Raw genomic sequence first — 26,126 nt, 5'->3', positions numbered from 1 at the left:
CTGGAGAACTCTGGAGAACAGGAAGATGGAATTATGCTCAGGAATGTAAAATTGTTAAGCAGATCAAAATGGCCTTATTAAATCAGTCTGCATGCAAGAGAATCGAGAGAGAGGAGGAGAACATTGTGCATAGGTGGCACAGGCAAGGAGAAGCATCAGCCAGAGCACAGGTTACTTTACCTTGATGGGCTTGAATTTCGGGTAGGACCTTTTCTATGACTGCTAATGCTTTTCTATGGTAATCTGCTTGTGCTTCTAATAACTGAGAACAGAAGCCACATTTTAAAAACAAAAAGAGCATTAGCTTCTGATGAGCACATAAGACAAGACTAAAGGTTTAGCACACAGATGTCACCTGTGAGAGCCCAGTGTGTGTGCCAGCTGTGCAGAGCCAGAGCCCCGGGGCAGCACTCACCGTGACAAAGCAGCGGGCGTACTCCCCCTCCTTGGACACAAAGCTGTACATGTCTGCAGCCAGCTGATCCTGGGGGAAACAAAACCAGGACAGCAGTTACTCAGCTCCAATCAGACAGACACACTGACTGGGTTTATTCTGCCTGCAGGAGGTTTGAACTAAGAAGCTGTAATGCACCTGCTCTGATCCAAGTGTTCTTCAAGCTTCAATCAATTCTTCAAAATGATTTCAGACTCTCAACTCTGGTTTATGCAGCAAAGCACTTTGCCCCCTTCAGTCAAGGACATATTGCCTTTCAGCCCAGTTATTTATAGCACTCAAAGACAAGTACTAATAAGAATGGTTTCAGTTCTCAGTACTCAATGGAGCATTTGCTGTTGAGAAGTGAAAGTGAATGTGAGCTGCTCAGAGGTGTCACGGGCCCAGCTTCAGGTTCCTCCAGGTGCCTCCTACTGCACAGCTGCTCCATGGCTTGGAGCACCCAGACACCCTGAGCATTCATTCATGGCCAGGACACAGCTGGCTCAGACTGAAACTGAAAATATTGTCCAATACCCAACTTAGAAACACCCTGGATGGAGTTCCTCATTGAACTACGGCAATCCAGAGATCAGCTGGCATGAAAATGCCCCCAGGACAGACACTGTCACAGCCACATGACTTGCAGCTGCACAACTGGGCAATTCCATGGCAGCTGTGGAAAGGACACTCATCCTGTCCTTACCTTGCACTGCTCCACTTTGTTTCCAGCTTCATCCATCTCTTCCTTAAGAGATTCTATTTTTGAAGGATGCACTTGGAAATTTGTTCCTGAAGTCTTGTGGGCTTGGTTGTATCTGGGGAAGAAAAGTTTCAGTCTGTGAGAATCAATATTCAACACAAATCTGCATTTATGGCTCCCTTGGAATTGGTTTCTCTCTACAGGAAACAATCCCCACAGTTCCAGAGGATTTCCAACAGAACCAGAAGGTTCCAAGCACACCAGTCACGACATGCTGACATAATCCACCAGCAGCTACAAAAACCCCAGGGATCCTGTGTCTGCCCCATCCCACGGCTGTGGAATATGCTGAAAATGGCTCCCCCAGTTCTCAGGGCAGTGTAAAAGCATCCAAGGACACTCAGGGGTGAGCTGGATGACCCAGGAGCCTCCCAAGGAGATGGGCTGTAAAAGCTCTTGGTGTGCTTACACAGGGAGCTTCCTGCTCCCTCTTTGAGCTGAGAACTCCACGGATTCCTTATCTAAGTTAAACACTTGTATGACCTGGAAACTGGAAGAGTTTTCCCAATTGCATACAGGCATGTAAGAACTCTGAACTCCTGATTCTGTTTGGATCTAGGAGTCATGGATCCTCTTCTGGTGTAACTGAAATGTAATTTTGTCTCTTTTCACCTATGCCTGCTCCCAGCAGCATTTCAGGAGCAAGCCCCAGAGCAGAGCAGGTGCCATGAGATGCCAGCACAGAGTTCACATGGACAGAATGGCAGCCAGGAACTAAAGAGCTCTCCTACCTTCCCCTTGCAGAATCCCAGTCCAGCACCAGCTTTGCAAGCTGCTTCCTCTGCTTCTGGATGTTTGGGATCTCTGTCTGAAATGAGAATTGGGGGCTTACATTCAGTTTTAAATTGTGCATTGTCACAAATTACATGTAGTAGGTTTCATACCCACTTTCCACCACCAACACAGGGCTCCTTAAAGCAGTTTTTTAATATCAGCACTGAGACAAACCACTTTTGCTCAGTTTATGCATCAATCCAGATGTGCTCTCCTCTCAGGCTGAGCTGTCTCACCTCTGTCAGCAGGCACAGTGGGTCTAAAACTTCTCTCTCAATCTGTACTTCATGCTGGGAGAGCTCCATTGCCAGCTTATTCTCTGCATCCCCACAGGTATCCAGCATTTTCCTGTAAGAATTACAGAAATTGAAGAAGGACTGAAGGCAGAGCAGAGCTTTGCAAAGCTTTGTGCTGTAGAAAGCAAAGCAACCCTTCGTGGCCTGAGCCCAACTGCTCTGTGCTCTCTTGGAGCAATCTGGGACAGGCAAGTGCTGCTATTAAACCTTCTTCTTCTGAATTCCTGAGCCATGACAACACCTTGGAGGCTTTTAGACATCCAGGTGATTACAGCAGCCCTGAGGGCACAGAAGTCAGTATTTATTTCCAAGCCCATCCTTCCATCTCCCAGATGCAGGAGAAGCTGCTCAATGCAGTGTTTCACCTGCTCCTAAGCCCCTTTAATGTGAAGGTTTTAACACCCTAATTCCCAGCAATCCCATCCCCAGCAGCTCAGCCTCCAAACCCATGACTTGACCTTCATTTTATGCTTGTTCTCAGGAAAACCCCTATTCTGTAAGATTTTGATCCAGGTTTAAATCTCCTGCAGTGGTTCAGAAAGGTCCTCTTATGTTCTCAGGGGTTTCTAAGGCCATTCTACACTGTCTCCATAAGAATTCCCACCAGCAATGACAAAACCCACTTGGCTCCAGGAATTCAGCACAGGGAGGCTCATTTGTTTCAGTCACTTTCCTGTTAATTGCAAATAACCACTTTGCCAGGATAGATAAATCTGGGCTACTTTGAACTAGGAGCCATTAATGCAAATTGACATTATTTTAAGCCATCAATTCAAACGTGCAGAATGCAGTTTAAAATAAAAATGCAGCTTAATTGTAGAATACACAACATTTTAAACTTCAAATGGAGACAGTCATTCTACTAACTCCCAAGGAAAAAAGCCATTTTAAAAGCTTTTATGACAGCAGAGGATTCCAGAGGATTGCAATTCAGCCTAAAACTTGTCCCCAGATCATTCCAGAAAAACTGCTTGCTCACAGTTTCTCCCTTTGGATTAGAGAAAGAACCTAGAAATATTCAGTTTTATTAGATTGAAACCAGCCTTTGTGCACCCAGAGGCTCCAATGAGAGCCCTGCAGGCAATAAGATGTCAGACAGCAAGTCAGGGAATAAAGGCAAACACTTACCCCAGCAGAGTTTCATCACTCAGCTGGATGGATCCTTCCTGCATGTTCTGAGCCAGAGCTGTTAGAGGAAGTTTTTTCTGTGGAACAGAAGGAACAGTGCTTAGCTGAGTGCTGCTCACTCTTTCCAGCCTCCCCAGCACATCCCCTCTCAGGTTCTGCTCCCCTTCCATATGGTTTCTATCACACAAACACAGCTCATTCCTGGACTCCAGGAAAATGCCAAGTCACAAAAAGTTTCAAGCCCCAAGACTCCTGTTCTCAGACTCTCTGAAAAGCACTTTCTTCTCAGTTTTAGCTGGAATGACTGGCCCAAAGCACATCTCAGCCACTGCCAAGGAGAGATAAACAGCCTGAAGCTGAGATTTAAGCACCCAGCTTGTCACCTCTCTCTCCTGGGTGCCCCTGCTCCAGGTCTGTAATAATAAAAGGAAAGTGTGAATGTGAATTCTTTCTGACTCTGATGCTCTAAGCAAACCTACCTACAGCTTTGCCAAGGAGGGCAGAACCAAATGTGCACAGAACAGCATTTCCAGGCAGCTCAGCTCAGGGGCCCAGGGCAGCTCCAGACCTGAGGAGCTGGGGCAGAGCTGCAGAGCTGCAATCACCTCCCCTGGCTGGGGCAGAGCTGCAGAGCTGCAATCACCTCCCCTGGCTGGGGCAGAGCTGCAATCACCTCCCCTGGCTGGGGCAGAGCTGCAATCACCTCCCCTGGCTGGGGCAGAGCTGCAGAGCTGCAATCACCTCCCCTGGCTGGGGCAGGAGAGTCCCCAGCACCCACAGGGACACCAAGTGACCTGGCACTGCTGAGCTGCTCCAGGCTGTGCTGGGCTGGGCTGGCACTGGGGTTTCACTGGGGTGGCACTGGTGTCACTGGGGTGGCACTGGGCACTGGGGTGGCACTGGGGTGTCACTTGGGTTTCATTGGGGTTTCACTAGGCTGTCACTGGAGTGTCACTGGGCTGTCACTGGAGTTTCCCTGGGGTGTCACTGGGGTATCACTGAGGCTGAGTGTCACTGAAGTGTTACTGGGGTGTCACTGGAGTTTCCCTGGGGTGTCACTGAGGTTGAGTGTCACTGGGATGTCACTGGGGTTTCCCTGGGGTGTCACTGGAGTAGCACTGGGCTGTCACTGGGCTGTCACCACAGTGTCACCAGTGGCAGCAGCGAGCTGCCCTGGCAGAGCTGTGCTGCCCTGGCAGAGCTGTGCCACCCTGGCTGCCCTGGCTGTCCTGGCAGAGCTGTGCCACCCTGGCTGCCCTGGCTGTCCTGGCAGAGCTGTGCCACCCTGGCTGCCCTGGCAGAGCTGTGGCGCCCCGGTGGCACTGCCAGCTGTACTCACGTGTCTCTTGTCAGGGTCAGTGCCATGCTGGCCCTGCAGACAGGCAATCAGCCTCTTCTGGGCCAGGTGGCACACGGACCTCACGGCGTCCAGGCGCCTCTCGATCTGCTCGGCCAGAGGGGAGGAGAGAAAACAACACAAAAACAGAAGTTATTTCCCTGGCCTCAGCAGAAAACCTTCCCCCTGTACCACACGCTGCCCTGGGCTGCAGATTTCTCAAATTCTCCAGCTTACAAGAAGTGCAGCTGCTTAGCAGAAGTGCCTGACGGCAAAAACGCTTGGGGGGAAACTGAAATTGGTTTTCTCTTCGGTGGCACAGAAATTCAATCCCAGCTCATGGCACTGGAAAGTGGGAAAAGGAAAAAGCATTGCCCTGCTTGGCATGTCTGCAAAAGGGAATCAGGGTGGCACTTGGCATCTGAGATGAATGGCACATGCAGGTACCTAAGACACTAATTTAGGGAGAAAACTGGTAATTTTCACAGTGACCTTGAGAAGTAGGTGCTGAAGACACATCTGACAGCTCCTTCCCACTGTACAAACCTGTACTCAGAGCTCCTCCTGCATGTCCTTCCCTGGCTGTTAAACACAAGGACAAAGCTCCCACATGCTGAGCAAAACAGAATTTCCAGGGAGAGATGACAGAAGTTCAAATGGGATATGGAATTAAAAAACAGGAGTCAAAGCCCAAACAAGAGTTCTGTTTATCAGCATCTAATTCAAGAATGGCTTAATACACAGCCTGTGAATAGGACAAATATATAGATGATAAACTGTTCTTTGAAGGGATTTTAAGCAAAGAATTTGGACTATTTTATTTTAAAGAACACCAAAAACAAACACAGTGATGAGCAGTGGGACAGAACTGCTCATGGCACGGAGCTCTCTGTGCACAGCACCCAAAGAATGCTGTTTATCTGCATTTTGATGACTCACCAAGAATAACAGGAGGCCCTTTGGAATGGATTCTATTTAAAAAGCAAGAGGGAAAAAAAAAAGTAGATTTCATCTGTAGAAATAATCTGAACAGATTCCAGTTTTTGATACAGCTCTAAAATCACTTTTATTATATTTTCAGGAGGGCAAAATGAACCCAAATTGAAGTGCTCAAAATGATCAGTAAAAATCTATTAGGGTAGAAAAAGCTGCAGAGAAACTGCCCAGAGACTGCTCTGAGAGCACAAGGCTCTGCCTTTTATCTACAGAGCGTGGAGCAACAAACTCAAAATTCAGCCCACTTGGGAGAAGTCCATTATGAGATCAATGAACAAGCAGGTATTGTTTGTGCTCTATTGTTGCAGCTAAGATTACTCACTTCTCTTGTGTTATCTTCAAAATGAAATTCCGGAATGGTTTGGGGTGGAAGGGACCTCAAATCCCATCCAGTGCCACCCCTGCCATGGCTGGGACACCTCCCACTGTGCCAGGGTGCTCCAAGCCCTGTCCAGCCTGGCCTTGGGCACTGCCAGAGATCCATGGCAGCCACAGCTGCTCTGGGCACCTGTGCCAGGGCCTGCCCTCCTCCCAGGGAGCAAACACCACCAGCACACTCTAAGCCATCCTCTAATCAGAGAAGAATTCACTTTCCAAGGTCAGGCAGTTAGGAGTTCCAGCCCTGAGCACAGGCTGTGCCACCCCTGTGCAGGTGCCACCCTGGAGCAGGTGCCACCCTGGGGCACCCCTGAGAGCCTGGCAGAGCCCGAGCCAGGCAGCCCTGCCGGGGCTGGGGCTCCTCGGGGAGCTCTGTGGCACACACACTGCCAGGGCTCCCTCCAGGCCCCCTGAGCTGCAGGGAGGGCAGATGAGACAGCAGAACAGGACCTTTCACAGCCCTGCCCTCTCCTCCCTGCTCTGCTCCCTAGCGCAGAGATGGCAAGGACACCACAAAGGGCATTCATCTCCTTCAAGCCACCTCTGAAGTGACAATGTGACCCGGGGGCCACGCTGTCTGTCCCCTCGGGCCATGCCCAGATACAGAACATCACACAATTGCTTTATTATCTGCCACGGGGCCCTGCCAGAAAGCAGGGCTATTGTAAAGGCCTTTTGAGCACTGAATTATAGCCCTTGTCTTCCGATGAAACACACTGAGCAGACACTCCAAATGGAGCACAACCCTTCAGAAAACAGAACAAAAAAAAGCTGTAACAATCCTGTGGCAAAGCTCGGGCTAAATATAAAAAAGCCCAACTGTGAGCCATGTTTGTGAAGTGAGCAGCACCATGTTTCCAAACTCGTGGGTTAGATAAGAGCCTCCTGCCCCTGCTCAAGCCCCCAAGAGCAAACAAACAAGTGAGTAAATTCTTCCACTTGGGTGTAGCCAGGCTGCTCGGGGCCTGGGAAAGCCTTGCTTGCAAAATTTTTTTGGCAACAAGCGGCAGAGCTTTTGGCTTTCACTTCTTGTTACTACTCTGCAGCTAAGCAAGAAACCAGCTGGGCTCTCACAGGCTCCCAAGGTGTTTAACAGCCTTTGTGCCACTGAGCTGCACACCTCCTCAGAAATGAACAACACCACTGCCAAGCGGGGAAGGTATTTTTAGTTTGAATAAAGCAACCCCCTGAAAAGGGGGTGAAATATTTCAGGTCACCATTACACTGGCACAGGGTGCCCAGAGCTGCTGTGGCTGCCCCTGGATCCTGGAGTGTCCCAGGCCAGGCTGGACGGGGCTGGAGCAGCCTGGGACAGTGGGAGGTGTCCCTGCCATGGCAGGGGTGGCACTGGGTGGGCTTTGAGGTCCCTTCCACCCCAGACCAGTCTGGCATTCTGTAATTCTGGGTATTTGTGCTGAATTCATGTCTGAAGGCTGACACACTCCCTCAGCTGCCTCCTGGACCTGCAGAGCTCTGAACCAGAGGCACCTCCATCACCTGCCTGACCTCCTGCTCCAGCTGCAGGCCTGAGCTCAGGCTGAGGTGTTGGTAAAGAACCACAAACCACCCCACACTCGAGTCCCAGGAGCAGCCAGCCTGATCTCCCTCGCTGATTTGTGCTCCTTGCACAAACCCTTCACAGAGAAACCAGAGGAAGACAACTACGTGGGACAAGTCTGCAGGCAAATCTGCTCCGTGCAATCAGTCACCCTTGCTAATGTGACAGTTGCAGTTTAAATTCCACCACGATGAGATGATAAATCTGCACAGAGATGACAGGTCTGCAAACAAATCGATGCCAGCATGACAAATCTGAGAACAAGTATCACAGCTAAACAAGCAGCATTTGTACACTCCCTTCAAGCAGTAACAGACTTCATGAGTGAGCAGTTGGGATGATTTTTGTGCCACTTCTCTTAAGGCCCAGTTGATGTGTCCAGGTGAGAGCAGTGAGGACAGAATCCAGCTGTGCCCAGCAGGGTTTCCTCATCCTCCCCAGCCAGGCTGGCACATCACCAGCACCAATGGCTCCTGGGCTCAGCAGGCCTGCTCATCTCATTAAAAGCAGGAATGGTTCCTCCTCCACTCTACCAAGCCATGTGATTGCACTCAGAAACAGAAGTAACTGAGTTTTTCTACTCAAAATCTGAGTTTTTTCTACTCAAAATGTACCCATTTTCTCAGGTGCTGAAAACCCAGGGTTCCATCCCTGCCATGTGCAGTCCCTCTCCCCACATCAGGTACTCCACACACCTCAGAAGGCTCACACATCACAGCATTAAAAAAAATACACATGAAGCATGTTACAATACCTGCAACAGGTCTTCACTGAGCACCTCTGTTCTCTCAGCCCTAAGGGAGGAAAAAAGACCAATGTCAGACAACTGGCATGTTCAGGGTCACAGACTGCCTCTCAATTCCAACAAAACCTGCTCAGCTCCCAGCTGTGGTCCCGTGACTGCACACAGCACCACGTTCAGCTGTCCAGGGGGTTTGGGAACCCTGACACCCCTGGAGTGCCCAGCCTGCAGCACAAACCCACGGCACCAGCCCCAAATGGTGTTTGCAGCTGCACATGGAATAACCCAAAGGCAGCTGAGCCACTGCCCCTGGCTGTACAGGAGTTTAAAGCCATGAGAGAGGCAGGGGAGCAGCATCCTCTCTCTGAGCTGGGGCACTGCCGAGCTTTACCCCTCAGAAGCAGTGGGGAGAGCAGCCAGGCTATAAAATAAAGATAAATTCAGTTTCCCCAACCTCTCCCTCCCTGCTGCTCACCGGTACTGCACATCTACACCAGGGAGCACTTGGAGGGACTCCAGGACACTCTTCCTGTTCTGAGAGTTTCCCCTGCTGCTGCCAGAGTCCCTCAGCTCCTCCAGCCTTTATCAGCTCCTGCAATCTGTCAAATACCCCACTGCAAACCCCGGCGTGCACTGCAAGCTCCTGCTCCTGAGCAGCCCTCGGCAGCTGAACGTGCCAAAAGCCTCCAAGGACAAGATTCCTCCAGGTTTGGGTTGATGCTTTTAAAGCATTTATTTGACTTCAGTTTTACAGCACATTATCTGCTTCAACTAGTCGTGAACCATAAGGTGTTTAATAATCAAATGCCAGAATAAAGCAAAAGCTCAAAGCCTCAGCCAGACTCAGACAAAAGCAGCTGAAATACTCTGACAGCACTGCAATATTTATTTGTTGAGGAAAACACAGACAAGATTGATAAACTTTTCTCCCACCCAAACAGAAATATTTCGTCCGATGGAAATTACATCCTGTTAGAAAGCAATTATTTATCCTTATTATTTATATACTTATACTGTATCACTGCATAACCCATTCTGCTGCAACCTCAACTTTAATTCAACCCCCTCAAACATTAGAACAGAGCTTCCACACAACTTCAGAGTCATACACAGCTTGGTCTCCCCTTCCTTTTCCCAAGGATATTCCATCCACTGCAGTGAAAGTGGCCCAGCACTGTGCCAGCAGAAGTTTGTTCCCAGTTTAAACGTTGTTACCCACATTCCATGGATCATTTTGTGAAGTGCAAACTAATTGTACTCATTTTTCTCTGACTGATGTGGTTTCTGCAGGGCCCAAAGCCCCCGTGGGACAATGCAGGTGTGCTCCCTGGGGATGCTGTCCCCAGCCCCGGGTGGCAGCAGGAGCGGGGCCAGGCCAGGCAGAGGCAGAACAGCCCCTGCTGGTGATGTCAGGCTGGGAAGTGCAGCCAGGGAAGACCTCACCCTTCCTGCAGGCCCACATTCCACCTTTAATAAGGAAGCCAAGAAAGAGCCACTAAATAATGTTGTTTTTCAGTGATCACAACCATGAAAGAGAGAACACAAGCCTGTGATAGCAGCACAGCCCATCTCCTCTCTGCACAGGGCAAAGCATCAAACCATCAAAGGGACCTGGCTCCCTTGGAATTAACCTCTGTCTCCCTGGAATTAACCTCTGTCTCCCTGGAGTTAACCTCTGTCTCCCTGGAATTACAGGTATGACCAGTTTGAAGTTTCCATCCAACTGCAGCTTCGAGGGATGCTAATTCCTTCTGCCAGCTAATCATGGAAGCAGCAAACTTCTAAAAAAGAACAGATTTTCTTCTCACTGCTAAACTTCTGTCCTCAGCCCTTGTTAGGGCTTACTTGCACCTTATCTAATTGAAGCAGTGAAGAAACCCTTCTGGAATCAAGGAGTGGAAGCCTGAGCTGCAGAGTGCTCCCAAGGGCTTCCCCAAGGAAGGCCAGCAGCCTGGACAGCCTGCCCTGGATCTTCCTTCCCCTGGACACCCTGAGCCCAGGCCGGGCCAGGCTGCAGCAGCCAGGGCTGTCAGCATGCCCAGGGCTGACCTGCACTCAGTGCAATCTGCCCTGCAAAGCCATCAGTGATGGGTAGTTAGCCCTGCCCACCACGGGATGGCCCTGCAGGAGCTGGCCCTGTGCCCTGGGGGACAGCATCCACAGGGAAACGGGGACCCCACCAGCCCAGAGCCTCCCCAGCCCTCTGGTGCCAGAGGTGGCAGTGCCAGAGGTGGTGCTGGCACAGGCACAGAGCAGGGCACGGGCAGCAGCCCGGGAAGGCTGGATTGGGCACGCAGGGCTGGCACCCCACCTGCAGCACCAGCACAGGTTCAGCTGCCCAAACCCAGAATATCTGCTGCGCTCCACTGGAGCAGAACGGAGCTGCTCCCCTGGGAAAGGAGCCTCTGAGAGCTGGAGCTGCTCTGCTACCCCACAGGGACCCTGCCACCAACCAACTGGCTCTGAGGTCCCAGGGCAGCAGTGCACTCTGAAAGACCGATTGTAAAAAGCACAAGGGAACAGCCATTTGTTATGGCTATAATAATCCTCTTAATGACAGGAGGGGACACAACTGCTGAACTCTGAAAGCAGCACTCTGACAGCCAGCTGTGCAGAGCCTGCACTGCCCCTGGAGCCTGCAGGATTCTGGAATGGGACAGCAACAGCTGCTCCTCAGGCAGAGCAGCTCCCCAGGTCAGCCCTGGGCACAGCCTCCCTGCCACAGCCCCAGCCTGGCAGCACAGCCAGCCTCTCCCCCATGGTGCCAGGACACTGAGAAACTGTCATCTTCAACAAAACTCCTGGTTCTTCAAGCAAATTTTCTTTCCAAGACAGTAAGTACAGTACTTAGCAGGAAATATGATATGGAACAGAAGTGGTGCCATTTCCTACTTGTGGGTGGCATGGCCTTAACTCACTCCAAGCAAAAATCCAATTGGTTTTACAGGGAAAGGCTGTACCTTTTTATTCTAGACATGTTAATCACAATACTTTGGCTGGCTGTGGCATTTTAAAAATGCATTCCATGTGCCCCTAATTGAACTCCTGTCAGAGTGCTTTATGGTATAATTCCTTTTAATTCCCTTTACTTTTTCCCTTCTTTCTGACCCAGCCTGAAGCCCAACCAAGCCACGGGGCTCTGCTGCAGCTCAAAGCCTGGCTCGGCCCAGGCAGGGTGGGCAGAACAGCTCCCAACCCACAGGTTAAAACCTCAGACATTTTTCCCCAAAATGACTTGGTCATTTTGCAGCTCTTTCACACTTCCAGGCCAGAAGTCTTCTCTGAACATCTGGAAAGAGCAGATGGGAATTCCTGAGACAAAAGTGTTTATCTTCCACCAGGAAAGAATTCACATTTCCATGTATAATGCCTGATCTGAGGAGTATCTGAGAGGCCCCTGGTCCTGCCCATCACTGGGGGGGCATCAGTACTGAAGCAGGGCTGATCTCCAAGGCAGGTGAAAGCTACAGAACCACTGCAAGAGACTTTTAACAGGGGCTGGGGGAATCCCTCTGTCAGAGGGCAGGGACAGACGGGACACAGGAAGGAATTCCTCCCTGGGAAGGCAGGAGGCCCTGGCACAGGTACCCAGAGCAGCTGTGGCTGCCCCTGGATCCCTGGCAGTGTCCCAGGCCAGGCTGGACAGGGCTTGGAGCACCCTGGGACAGTGGGAGGTGTCCCTGCCATGGCAGGGGTGGCACTGGGTGGGCTTTGAGGTCCCTTCCACCCCAACCATTCCAGGATTCTGTGAAATCCACACTCCTGAGAGGCTGAGCAGGAAGGAAGGAGAGCTAACCTGACACATGAGCCATGAAAGCTTGGCCAGTGCCAGCAGAACAAGTGACTCAGTTGAAATGTCACCGTGGAAACAAAGCCTGACTCACCCAGCAGCTGGGCAGGGCGGGGCGCTGGCAGAGGTGATGCCACGGCAGGGCAGGGACAGCTCCACAACTCCTGGAAAGGTTTCACTGGAAGCAAGGAGACATCCACCCCCAACTGCAGACAGACTTACAGCCAGCCTTCCCTGCTGGGTGGTTTTTCCTCAAACAAAGCTGTGTTTGTTACCAGGAGGAACCAGCCCAGCCCCTGGTGAGGTAACAGCAGCACCTTGGCGGGCTGGCAGCACATCCTGCCTGCTTTCCACATACAATAGGCAGCACTTGCTGCCAGGAAAAATGAAAGAATCAGCAGCTCTGCTCCAAAACAAGGAATCCAGAATTAGATGACAATTGCCCTTCAAAAAGGTTTGCTCTTCTAACACTCACCAAGACAAACTCCACAGAAAATACAACTCCAAGGTGTTTCAGGACCACCAGCTCACTCCTGCCTCTTTGACCTTAGGCTAATTTTTGAATGGAAACCAGCGTGACCCAAGGTAAACATCAATATTCTGAAGTGGGTTTCAAACGTTCAAAAATAACTCAGAGAACACTGTCAGGCACTAGTCACCACTCACTTTCAGTATTAGTATTTAGGGAACACCACAACCAGCCATCAGCATTACTTTTAGTTTGCCTCCTAGTCTCCTTTTCCACCCAAATTAAAAATGTAAGCTTCTGTGCATGTATTAAAATTGATTTAACTGTAAATCTGGTGACCATTGATGTTTCAGTGATGCAGAGATCCCCCCAAAGGCTGCTGCTCTGGAGCTCACCCACCAGCTGCAACTCCTGTGCTTCCAGTCCTTTACAAGTGCTTCAAAAATGGTGCATCACCACCAGATCATCTCAGTGATCCAAACACCTCAGAGCTGCACAACTGCAACTCAGGCCTCAGGGAGTGGGTAAAGAAAGAGTTCTGCTGCTTTGCCTTCCTTCTTTATGATCCGTACTGAGCTCCCCCATCACACTGTGCCTGGTCACTCACTCTGCAAGCTCAGCTCTGATCTCTTCCAGCCCAGCCCTGGAGTGGGAGCTGGCGCTCTAGCGAGAGGCAGAGCAGGCTGCAGGGAGATAATCATCTTGGCAGGAGAGCAGAGAGCTCCTGAGCAGGGCAGGGAAACCCAGGACAGGCTCTGCACAGGAGGGGACTGGAATTCCTGCCTCGGTGAAATGGATCCAAGGCTGGGCTCCAAAGCCAGGCAGTAAATTTAGCCCTGGAGAACAAGCACGGCTCAAGCCAAATCCTATTTTCAGGCCACTCTGGGAGGGACAGGCACTGCAGCAAGGCCCTGCACAGCTCCTCCCTGTAAAACACTTGCAGAGTGGTTTAATACCACACCTGGAGAGCTGCAGCACCACACACGGCGCAGCTCACCAAAAGCACCGGCGGCTGCGGTGCAGCAGAGCCGGGCTGATCGCTCTGAGCACAGCTCGGCAAATCTGAGAGGAACCGAGCTCAACTTTCTACAGGCAAAACCACAAGTGTGGTGTGAAAGCAGAAGCCCATTTACAGCAGTTTTGTTTGGGGGAAGGAAGCCGTGCCTCGGTGAGCAGCCTGAGGAGTCCGACAGCTTGTAAACCTCTGGGTACAAATACAGATTGACACCTCAGTGCTGGCACTCACCTGCCATCCCAGCAAACCAAACACTGCCTGCTGAGCTCCTGCTTCCTACCTGGGACAAAGTCACAGCTAGCAAAGCTCCCCCCCATATTCTTTCTGACTGTGAAAAACCCCAAACTTCTGTCAGGCAAATAACAACGTGACTTCTAAAAAGTGCATTTGATTGGTGAAACTATGAATAGCTTCTGAAGGAAAGGCAAAGTGCTGCTGCAGGGGCTTGACATTCTAACTGCTAAAATCCAGCAGTGCTCCCATGTTTTGTTCCCCAAAGAAAAAAGTCCTATGGCAAGCTGTCATAAATTAGTGACCAAAAACCCCAAAGAATCTGAGACAAACTTTTTAAAGTTTCTGGAGTAGCTTATCAAATGATGATGTATTTCCTATGCTTTGTTTTTTCCCCCTTCAGAACTACAATCTACATCTCTTATGCTATGCTTTACTACAGAACTCGAGCTTTTCAAACATGTCAGTTTATTAACATAATTTATTTTAAAAAAAGGCACACACACTCCACACCACATCTTGGGAATTGCTTTTAATATTTAACTGCCAGGTATTTATTTACATTTAAAAGTTTATTCTCACACAAGGTCTCCCCCAAGCAAGCAACAACCTCTTACTTATGCAGAATCATTTATGTAAAATTAGCCGGGTACAGTTCTGCCATAAGACACAGTCCAGCAGAAAGCAACCTAAATAATTCCTGAATTGTTATTCCTGAATGTCAGGTGTAATTTTACAACCCCTGCGTGCCAACAACGCAGCAGGTGCTGCCAGAACAGGGATTCCTGCGCTTTGGGCCGCAGCAGCAGCTCCAGGTGAAATTTAACCTGGGCACCAGGAGCAAGCAATGATCCCGCAGCACCTGGGGGCCAGCACCCGGCCAGGGCTGCTCACCCGGGCCCTGCAGGCACCCAGGTGTGTGCCAGGGCACGGAGCAGGGCTGGACTGCCCCTCCCCGAGCTCCCCACACCCTCTGTCCTCCAGGGGCCCTGCCTGCAGCGCTGCCCTTCCCAAATGTGAGCCGTGGGTCCTTCCAGCCCTCCCTGCCCGGCTGCAGCCACAGCCAGGACACCAAAGCGCTGCCAGCTGCCCGGCCCTCTGCCCGGCACGGCTGGGCAGCAGCACCAGCACAGGCTGGACAGGGACAGGGAAATCTGTCCCTTTCAGCAACAGCGGCCACTCTAGATCAGCTTCAACTGATACTGGAACTGCACCCCGGGGCCGACATTGCATTCCCAGGAGGTGACATCAGCCTGCAGGGCTGCTGCCACAAGGGGCTGCGTCCTCCGGCTCCTGTCCCCGGCCCGCCAGGAGCAGCCCACTGCCAGCAGCTCCAGGGACTGGCCTGGCTGCCAGGAAAGGCATTGCCCACCCAGGGGTGGCCAGAGGTGTGAGCTCCAGGGATGGAACAAAGGGAAGGGCAGCTGGAACCTGGCTGGCAGGGCTCTGGGCACCGAGGCACCGCAGGGCACAGCAGAGCCCAGCGCTGGGGACAACAGGGACTGAGAACAGGGGGACAACAGGGACTGAGAACGGGGGGCTCAGGAATGAGAGAGAACGGGGGGGGATCAGGAACGAGAATGGGGGGCTCAGGGACTGAGAACGGGGGGCTCAGGAATGAGAGAGAATGGGGGGCTCAGGAATGAGAATGGGGGGCTCAGGGACTGAGAACGGGGGGCTCAGGAATGAGAGAGAACGGGGGGGGATCAGGAACGAGAATGGGGGGCTCAGGGACTGAGAACGGGGGGCTCAGGAATGAGAGAGAACGGGGGGGATCAGGAATGAGAGAGAACAGGGGGATCAGGAATGAGAGAGAACGGGGGGATCAGGAATGAGAGAGAACGGGGGGATCAGGGACTGAGAGTGGGGAGCTCAGGGACTGAGAGAGAACGCGGGGCTCAGGAATGAGAGAGAACGGGGGGCTCAGGAACGAGAATGGGGGGCTCAGGGACTGAGAATGGGGGGGATCAGGAATGAGAATGGGGAGGATCAGGAATGAGAATGGGGAGGATCAGGAATGAGAATGGGGGGGGATCAGGCACTGAGAACAGGGGGGGCTCAGGCACTGAGAACAGGGGGGGCTCAGGGATTCCCCCTGTGCCTTTGGCAGCTTGTACATTTGAGCAAGTGCAGTCCCCTTGCCAAACCACCTGCTGACATGAGAACTCCACATGTGAAAAGGGAATTTTAAAAACTACCAAAACACCCTCCAACATCTCCTGAACTTCCAAACAGATCCTGATTTCCACTCCAGCCATGAGACAGGTGGATTAGCACCAACTCAAGACATTTTTGAGCTTCATGATTTCTTTTCCCAGAAGTCTTGCATTGTCAATTGCTGGAAAGGACTCCAAGAAGGAGCACTGCCTTTTCCACAGACAAGCTTTTTACAGGACAGACATGTCTGAATTGGAAAAATATGCACTACAGGAATGAACAAAATTCACTGAGCTGCTGAAAAAACCCTGGGCGTTTTCTGTGTATTTGGTTCCTTCTTTTTTAAGCTTTGACAAGACAAGGGGGAATGGCTTCATGCTGACAGCAAATAGGTTTAGATTAGATATTAAAAAGTAAGTTCTTCCCTGGGAAGGGGGTGAGGCCCTGGCACAGGGCACCTAGGGATTCAATGGCTTCAGCCTAGCATAAGTGTCCAAAAACTCCAGTCCAGAAATTATTATTTCACCAAAGGTAACACTGCTCTTTTTTAATGTATAGCCCAGCCTGATCTATTTTAAGTTTGGGGATTCACAAAACTGGCAAGAGAAAGCCTTGGAGAAGGAACCAAACTGAATCAACACAAGAAGCAAAACAAGGAAATGCAGAAAAGGCAGAACAATGAAGCAGGAATAGAAAGTCAGGCTGCAAAAAGGAGCTGGAAGCATTGAAATAACAGCAAAAAGGCTGCAAGGGAATCCGGGATCCGAAGTTACGCAAAGTCAGCTGGGGACAAACCAGGCACTATTCCCTATGCCCACGGTTTCACAACGGAGCCTTTGCGCTGATTTCCTGATTAACAATTAATGGCTGAGCCCTTGATTGTGTTTCTGCAGGAGGAGGAGGTGAGGCATCCCCGGGATCCCAGAGGCTCCCGCTCGGCTGCCCTCCCGTTGCCTGGACACAGCACACACAGAGCAGGAGTGCCCAGGGCTCCACTCCCACCCTGCCGCTGAAACTCAGCCCCGTGTTTCTGAGGAGAGCGGGAGCCTCACACCAACCCAAGTTTATGATCCTGCACTCCACACACGCCTGGACCTGCTGTTACAAAAGCAGGATTACTTTAGCTTCTGCTGTGTCCCACAAACCCCAGCAGCTCAGAACACTTAATCTGCCTGTGAATTCACTCTGCAGCAGGGCACAGCAGCTCAGTGCTCAACCCAAAGAGAAGCTGCAAGCTCAGCTCACACACTGACTTCTCTGTGTGAGAATATCAGGTTTTTATCAGCTTCATTCCCTACAGAAAATGGAATTTTTAATCTGGGCATTGATGTTTCCTAACAATTGCTTGGTATTTATATGTGGAGAGCCTGCATTTGAGCAACTGCTGTATTTGCCACAGCTGTATCTCAGCTGTGACTTGTCAAACTGCCTGCAAGACAATTTATCTTCTAAAAAACGGCCCACCTTTGAAATTAACTTTCCTTTCACTGGCTAAAGCAGCTTTCTTAAACATGGAGGATGTGTTACTCGTGTGTACAACAGCACTTTCAGCTCTCACCAGTGACCTACCTTGTCTGTGCAATATTAGCTGTACAAGCTACCACTTATCAATAAATTAGTTTTAAATTTCACTCTGGAAGCGCCACTGGGATCCTGAGAAACCAGCGAGGTTATGTCTACAAAAAACTCAGCGCAGCAATGCGAAGCACAGGACAATTCGCAAGACAGAAGGAAAAACTCCTCTATTGATCCTGATGGCCCACGTGGGCATTCTGCACCGCTGTGATTCCCTGCCCTGCAGTCACTCCAGGCTGTCCCTGGCACTCTGCAGGGCAGTCACTGCAGCTCACAACAATCCCTGTCCAGGAAAAGAGGCTCCACCTCGGCCAGAGGAGCTCTGTGACCTCGCCCAGCTGGCCCGGCTCTGAGGAGCTGTTTCCTGGGGAGAAGTTGCACAAGTATCCCGACTGTCCTGTGGATCAGCCATGGAAGAGCAGCGTGCAGCTCCACGGTTCTAAGGCTATTTGCTTCCTAAGGAATACATTTTAATCAAAGCCACAGAGTCCTGGAAGGGTTTGGGTTGGAAGAGACCGAGGGTTGGGTTCAGCCTTCCGGACTGGTACCTACAACAGTCCAACAGCCTGAGAAAAGGAACCTAGTACAGTACTCCATCCAAATCCCTCGGTATGTCACCACCAGTGCTGGGAAGGCACTTGGTTCTGAATGACTGAGACCAGATTCCCTACCCAGCTAGCCGGTGTTTAACCAAACTGCCCTGGTTTCAGACCAGAGCTGTGCATGGCCAGCTGCTGCCTCAGACCAGGCCCGGTACTGTGGGCTCTCCTGGAGGCTGAAAACCAGAGCTACTTCATTTAAGTTGCAATTCCTTTCTTTCTAGAAACTGTGCAGAGTATTAGAAAGCCTTTCTAACACACAAAGACACTTTTCATTTAACCCCTTCCTAGAAAGATCCTGCTGTTTGGCACTTCATCATTGCTAATACAACGACCTCTAACAAGCAGCTCTGGCTGCAGATCCATTATCATACCCTTAAAATAACACACAAGTGTCTAAGAAATACATTTGCCTTCATTAATTCCAAGTGTATCCCATTACAGCATCAGGCTGAAACAGACTCTTACATCACTTCTGGCTATTTCAGCAGATCAAATCATGACTATTTCAAGATTTTGACTCTGGGCATAACCTGATACTAAAATTATTCACTCTGAAGAACCCCCATCAGATCAAGTGAGAATCAAGGAATCACCCATGGTGGGGATTACTTTGTTTATATGAATAAATACCAGGAGGAAAAGAGGCACCTCCTGTGCCTTCACCCGAGCCACTGCCACTAAAGCAGATCCAGGTGTACTTTTCCCTCCCCATCCTGCTGTTATGACAGACACCAAACCCTGCACCCCGATGCACCTAACCCCCTTGGACAACACCCCTCCCCTCTCCCCCAGCAGCACCATTCCAGCCAGGAATGGTGACTCAGGCTCTGGTTACGTGCTGTGGCAGAGCACAGCCTGCCAGCTTTGGCACTGCCCTTCCTGCTGGCCTGCACCTCAAACCCTCCTGGAACCACCTGGCAGTCACCTGCACAGAAAGAGGAGCCTTTATTCTTCATTTTAAGGCACTGTAAGGCAGGCCTTCTCGAGACAGAGGCTCCCTTTATCCTCACACTGCCCTGACCCTGGCAGAACAGGGAGCCCGAGCTGCTGCAGCAGAGCAGATCCCAGGGTGTCTGTCTGGATTGTGAATATTTTATCACCCTCTCATCTGCTCCATCAAGCAGCAGCTCGAACAGAGCCAAAGGAGAAGAGGACACGCATGCAAGAAGGCAATTAATACTACCCAAATCCCCCAGCTTGGAATCCTTTAATCTCTTTTTCTGCAACAAAAATCTCGAGTATTTTACCCACTGCCCACTCAGCACCTGACACACAAGTGGGGCACAAAGTTATACAGTTACTTTTTTCTTTTCACCAACAGGCTTTAGCTGGCTCCTACTGGAATTCACAACAATTTATTATTCAAGTAAACAAAGTTTGTTGTTTAGTTTAGTTCTCCCTGGGAAAGAGAAGCTTTGAGGTGACCTAATTGTAGCCTTCCAGCACCTGAAAGAGCTGATGAGGAAGAGTGGGACTGTTCACAAGGCCTGGAGCGACAGGCCAGGGGGAATGGCTTCCCCAGGTTAGGGGGGATGCTGCAGACCTGGTGCTAGCAGAAGCCACCCCTGGCTCAGAGCTGGGAGCACACAGGTGGGAAATGCCACCCACGGGATCCCTGGGCATCACTCCCTGGCCACGTCACCACCCCTGGACCTGGGCAAGGCATTCCCAGGTTTCATGTGGTCTGGAAGCACATCACAAGCCAGGAGCCTTTCACACTGAGGGCTGAGCAACTACTTACTCATTGATTTAAAACTGCCACTGCCCTTGTAAGGGTATGAGAGAGAAGTTTCTTAAAAACACAACGTAATTTCTGAAGTGTCTAACCTTCAGGATTCTTCATGACTGGACTTTAAACATGAGATCATCTTGGCCTATGAGGAATTACAAGATCTTGATAAACTCCCTGCCTTTACAAAACCTAAAGGAAACACCAAAACCAGGCCAGAATTGTTTTCTTCCCCATTTACAGATGGAACCTCTGGTCCCAGCAGGGTTCCAGCACTGCAATGCAGCAGCTCCCCAGAGCAGCAGCTCAGCCTCAAGGGTCTCCCCAGCTGCCAGGCTCTGCACCAAGACAGAACCGGAATAAACTCACTACAAAGTCCTCACCTTCAGTACATTCAGGTGATTTTTCCTTCAGCAATCTGCTCTGAAGGGGACATGAATCAATGGGATTAACAGACATGCTCACAAAATTCAATCTAGAACACAGCTTGTATGCAACTTCTAACATCCATTTCTGGAATGATTCCTATAACCTGTGGTTTATGACTGTGATAACACAGTCCCAAACCCCCCACGGGGGGCATGCCAAGTCTCACCACAAGCAGCAGCCCCAAACTGAACACAGAATAGTTGCTTTTCTATAATTGGAACTCTGTCCCGGTAGAAAAATCCAACTCCCGAGCTGCACAAGCCATTACATTGTGTCACAGGTCCCCAAAGGGCGCAGGAAACAGATAAATGCACTGATACAGAGACTTTGTTGAGCCTGCTGGGGCTGAGCAGTGCTGCTGGGATAACTGAGCTCTTTCCCTGCTCCCACCCCACATGGAAACTCCACCTGGCTGAGTTTTGTGCCTGTGCAGAGCCCCCAGTGCAGCTCCTGCCCCACAGCCCCATCCCCAGATGTTTATTCCAGCAGTGATCCCTGGGCTGTCATTCCCCACACTCTGCTCCCACCAGTGCCTGACCTGCAGCCCCAAACCCTGCTCAGGAACAGCATCCCCCTAATTAAATCCACTCAGACTCCTTTAAACCCATCATCGGATTCAGCTGCCATCCAGAAAGATCTAATGCAATTTCCTAATTAGAGACCTGGAACTTCATTTGGAGATAAACAGGAAATGCTTAAGATAATGATTATAAACACTGAAATGAGATTCTTCTTTTCATGAGCACTCCGATGGAGACAAATACCAACCTGCAAACTCCCTGTAAATATGAAATATTTCAACCCTGTTTACCACTTCTTCAAATACCTCTGCCAAACCAACGAGCAGCGCAAGTAAATAACACTCAGCAGATTTAACTTCTATTAAAGGATGTTTGGGTGAGCCAGAAATTTTCAAGCACTGGAGTCATATTCAGTTTCCCCCACACCCCCCCCCCAAAAAAAAATTCCAGAAAAACATTACAGAAGAAGTTCTTTGATATTAAATGGCACTGTAGGGTTATATTGATGGAAGTATTGAAAGAGATGGATGCACTCTTGTTTTATCCCCCTTGACACCTGAAAAAGCGAGTTTCAAAGTACTATCAACATAACATGAAGAAGCAGAAAAACCTTCCTTAAGGAATAACAGGCAGAGCAATTCTGGGAAAGACAAGAATCAATGGATAATGCTTTAGCAGGGAAAAAAAAAGGAATAATTTGAAGCATCCACATTTTCCATGAAGTATTACTAGAAATTACTGCTTTCCAGCAGGTTTTCCATGCACAGCTAAATGTAGGCAGCTCCTCCTTGTACAGTATTTCAATATCAGGCATTTTAACATAACTTGTTCTAATGTAATAATTATGTTACAAGTCCAGTTCCAGCTCAAGACTCGGACATTGCCAAGTGGCTCGGAGAAACACTAAATATAGTTCAGCACAGTAACTTTTATGCAGGACAAAAGCTATTAAAAGCCATGTTCCAAATCTCCTGATGAGTCACAGCGATGCCATGAGTACAGGGCCTGGAAAAACCTATTTGTACACAAGGAGTTGTATTTGAGCAGTGGGAAAGGAGCACAGAAGCTACAGTAAGTCAGCCTCTTGCATAAAACCAGAGCCTTCTGAAGCACTCTCTGGGCTCTTCCAGATTTCTAATTAGTCAGAGCTGCCTGTCGCTGGTTTAAATTACTGCAGGAGCCCCAGGGCAGATCGAGTATCTCTCCCAGCAAAGGCAGTAAGAAAATCCACCTGTCTGATCCCGGGTGACTTCACCAGACCCAAACCTCCCCAGCAGTTGTCTGGAATCATTTTTAATCAGGATGGTACTGAGGAATTGCACCTGAAGGATGAAGGAAGACCCTGATGGCAGCAGCAGCGGGTCCCCTGGGGCTGGAAGCCCAACTCGTGGAGATTGTCACAGCCTGAAATGTCATTAATTACCAGCCTGAGCTCTGTAAGCAAACAGCACGCTGCAGACCTCTCCATGGGCTCGTTCCTCATGGAAATTACTCAGCCACGTAGTTCAAATGCTTATTAGTGTAGCAGTGCAAAGCTTTGATGACAATAGCTCTGAACATTTATTTTCATTAGGGATGACTGCAGCTACAAAGGAGAATATTCCCAAGCTTCTCATCAAATCTGTCTCCTTTGTAATTTACAAAAGGAAATTTTGGAAACCAAGACAAGCCCTTGTAAATAGGTGAAGAATTACTTTGTTGACATCAAACACAATACCATTTCAATTCCTGAGCCCAACACTCAGGCGCTCTGCTGGACTGAGGATCAGCTCAGGGAGCATCCCAAGGGAAGGAAAAACCTCACCTCCTCAAACCTGTGAGACAGCAGATCCCAAACCAGCCCACGACTGCTCTGTGCCCAGGCCAACACACACAGCTGCTCCCAGTGGATACAAGCCCTGGGCCTCCCCAGAGGTGAAGGTTTAGAGGATTTAGGAGAGAAATCCCTTCAAAAGCAATCCCAGCATGTGGCCTCTAAGGAATAACAGGCCACCTGAAATTCATGAAGCTCAGAATTAAAGTTACTCCTTTCTGCTCCACTCCCTCCCCAGCTAATTTTTCCAGCCTAAGTGAAACTTCCCAGCTGTTTGCAGCTGGATTCGGGATGTAGCTCAAGATAAAGACAGATCCTCTGGGTGAGCAGTCCTGTGCCTGTTATGGGCAAGACGTCACTTTATGGCATTGCATTAATTCAGCTCATGTGGAACTGATGATTTCCAGCCCTTCCTCTGCTCACCTGCAGTCCCAGCCCTGCTTTTTGGGAATTATCCTGACTGGACGTGAGAGCCTTTAGGATGCCATGAGCACCTAGACACACCAGGACTCCCAGTTCACTCCTCAAGCTAAGCCTGCCCTGAGATCACCTTGTGGTGCCACCTCCAGTGCCAGGCTGTGTCTCAGTCACCCTGCCCAAGCTCTGATATTTCACTTTTTAGGTTTCCCAGAGCTTGTGCTGCTCCCCTCAGCAGCACTGACAACAAATCTGTCCAATATATGAAATATAAAGTCCTCAGCAGCAGATTGAACACTTAAGGCAGCCAAGAACATCCATGAGATAATTGCTGCAAAATATTTAACACATCTATTAATTATTGTGGAATCCTGTTCCACTGAGCTAATCCCCTCTTTAATTAGTTTCCTACATGTATTTCATAACTCCATATAATTCCATCTGTGGACTCACAGACTTCTCATAAATGCCATTCCTCAGCTTTGATGGAGCTCTTGCCCATCCTTTCTCATTTCCCATATTCAGCTGTTACTTCCCTGATGCCAGGTGTGGTATTTGGGGTCCAAGGCCCAGGAAGCTGGCTGGGAGAAGGGCAGTGTCATTCCTCCCTGCTCTCCCACAGCCCAGGAACCTCAGAGGGAGGGAGAAGCAGAGCAGGAGAGACACCCCTTCCAACACAGCACCAGGAGCCGCAGCAGCCAGGCAGGGATCAGCCCCAGGGCATGGACCCCTGCACACATCCCAGATTCCTCCCAGCACTGCTCCTCCTGGCAGCAGCTCCTTCCCTGCAGGGCTCCCCAGGGTGCAGGGTCCTGGAACACTGAGCCACCACCTCTGCAGGCATTCACACACCCACAGGGATCCTTCTGACCCCCTCATTCCATCCCAGTGTAAAAAACCAACAAACGAGCTCACCAGCTCAACAGAGCATACTGCAACTCAACAGAACATATCCTACTGCCTCTGGATCCTGCTGAATGTCTCTCATGTCTCCATGAGCCCTGCAGGGCTCCTCCAACCAAACCTGAAAGCCTCAGCCCTGATACCTGGAAGTGAGACCTGTTAAAAGCCATCCCTGCTATGGGATTTTACTCCGGGGAACAAAATGAGGCCCTGGTGACTACAGGAATGCTTGGCTGGCACATGCAATGTGAGCAGCAGGTGAGCAACACCAAACAGTCACCATTAACGATACCAAACGTGTAAATCCAAACGACTCGCTGTCGTTTCTGCAGTTTTTAATGAAAACCAAGGACAGCAGCGTCAGCACTTTGATGGAGCCAGCCTGCCCCAGCCCTGCGTGCCCGGGGCACCCCGGGGTGCGTGGGGCAGGAGCCTGCCCAGACACCACACCCCAGCCCGGGCAAAGGTCAGTGCCAGCCTCCCCACCCAGGGCTCCTCGCTGCCCTGCATTCCTCCGCAGCTGGCCCCGGCAGCACAAAGCACCCCGAGCTGTTGATCCTGCCCGGTACAGCCCGGATTGCTCCGCATTCCACCCGGGATTTGGAGCCGGGGGCTGACACATGCAAACAGGGCATGCCAGTAATCCCCCAACAACATCCCAAATCCATTGACTCACACGAAATGGGAACGAGAGGACGAGGTCGGTTAGGAAGTTGTTCTCCCTTTAATAGCAAAACAAACCTATTAAAAATCTCCTCCTTGGGCTTTATTAGCTGGCACACCTGCCCTAGGCAGCGTGGGCTCCAAGGAAAACAAACATCCCGTGGAGGGAGTTCTTGGAAAGGAGGCCACCAAGACATAAACTCAGATAATAACTTTATCCTATCAGCACCCGTACAGACTTTCAGTGTATACTCTCAGCCCAAGAACTGATTTCCAAATTCAATCTTCACTGAAAGCAGGAGGAAGTTTCTGCATTGATTTCTGCTAGAGAAGCAGTGCGGTGACATTTGCATGCTGAGCTCGGGGACAGCCGCTGCTGCAGGGCACTTCCCTGTCTGGGCACAGATTTGTTACTGCCCAGCCGAGTTAAAACCCTTCCCGACTCGGACGGCTGGGAGCCGGTGGCAATCGTACCCACGGGGCTCCTGCTGGTTTTGTTAAAATCAAGTCCTGAGAGGCAAGCGAACTCCTGGAGAGGCACTCTCGGAAGTGTTCTCGGATGGGAGAGAAAGCAGAAACGGAGCAAGCGGCTCAACAGAAAGGAAACGAAAGCCGCCAGGGCGCAGACAAGCAGCGCCCGAGCAAATGGCCCCGCGGGGACAGGAAGGGCTCGGGACCCCCGAGGGCCCCGCGGAGCCCCGGGATCCCGGCGTGGCTGCGACCCCGGGCGGCGAGGCAGAGCCCCGGGCGGGCGGACCGAGCCTTCCCGCCATGGGCCGCGGCCGCCGCTCCCCGTGCCCCCCCGAGCTTGTCCCCCGAGCGGCCCCGCGGCTGCGGAGCGCAGCCCCCGCGCCCGGCCCGCCCCGGCGCCGCCGCCCACCTGCCCACGGTCTGGTTGGCCAGCTGCTTCATGCGGTTGAACTGCTTCTTCATGGCGGCGGCCGCTGCCCCGGGCTGCCCGGGCCCCGCCGCTCTGCCCCGGCCGCCCCCGGCCCCGCCGCCGCCGCCCCAGCACCGCCCGCCCGGCGCGGCCCGGCCCGGCCCCCGCCGCTTCCGGCCCTGCCCTCCACCCGCACCGCGCGTGATCGGCGCCCCCGGCCCGGATGTCCCGCCCGCAGCCCGGATGGCGCTGCGGCTCGGCGCCACGGCTCTTCCTGCACCGCTCGCTCGCTGGCGCCGGGTGCTGCTGCTGCACCGAGCCCCCCGGCGGAGCCGCCCGGTGCCGGACAGCCGCAACCCCGCATCCACGGTGCCACCGCCGAGCCGCTCCCGGACTACAACTCCCGTTCGCCTTGCGCTACCGCCGGCGCTTCCTGGGCGAGGCGCTGCATCCCGCGCGCTCTCATTGGGCGCTGTGTATTTCCATGAGCGTACGGACCAATGGCCGTCGAATTCCGGCGGGGGCTGT

At 51.2% G+C, this 26,126-nt stretch overlaps 1 protein-coding gene across 6 annotated transcripts in view; it reads right to left on the bottom strand.

Moving 5' to 3' along the window:
- The window catches only part of ARHGAP17 (Rho GTPase activating protein 17), a 42,101-nt gene extending 16,369 nt beyond the window's left edge, over positions 1–25,732 (bottom strand). For all 6 annotated transcript variants that reach the window (XM_084216223.1, XM_084216228.1, XM_084216225.1 and 3 more), the window contains exons 1-9: positions 25,599–25,732; positions 8,417–8,456; positions 4,734–4,838; positions 3,395–3,471; positions 2,207–2,318; positions 1,928–2,004; positions 1,140–1,251; positions 416–484; positions 181–262 (exon numbers count right to left, since the gene is read on the bottom strand). In XM_084216223.1, coding sequence (XP_084072349.1) covers positions 181–262; positions 416–484; positions 1,140–1,251; positions 1,928–2,004; positions 2,207–2,318; positions 3,395–3,471; positions 4,734–4,838; positions 8,417–8,456; positions 25,599–25,651 — 727 coding nt within the window. In that variant the 5' untranslated portion in view covers positions 25,652–25,732. The remainder of the gene's footprint in view (positions 1–180; positions 263–415; positions 485–1,139; positions 1,252–1,927; positions 2,005–2,206; positions 2,319–3,394; positions 3,472–4,733; positions 4,839–8,416; positions 8,457–25,598) is intronic.
- Between the last annotated feature and the right edge of the window lie 394 nt (positions 25,733–26,126).

This window comes from Fringilla coelebs (genome assembly GCF_963513975.1).
Source record: "Fringilla coelebs genome assembly, chromosome: 16".
NCBI lineage: Eukaryota > Metazoa > Chordata > Aves > Passeriformes > Fringillidae > Fringilla > Fringilla coelebs.
Note: the sequence above shows the minus strand (reverse complement) of the source record. Positions and strands in the feature narration are given on the sequence as shown.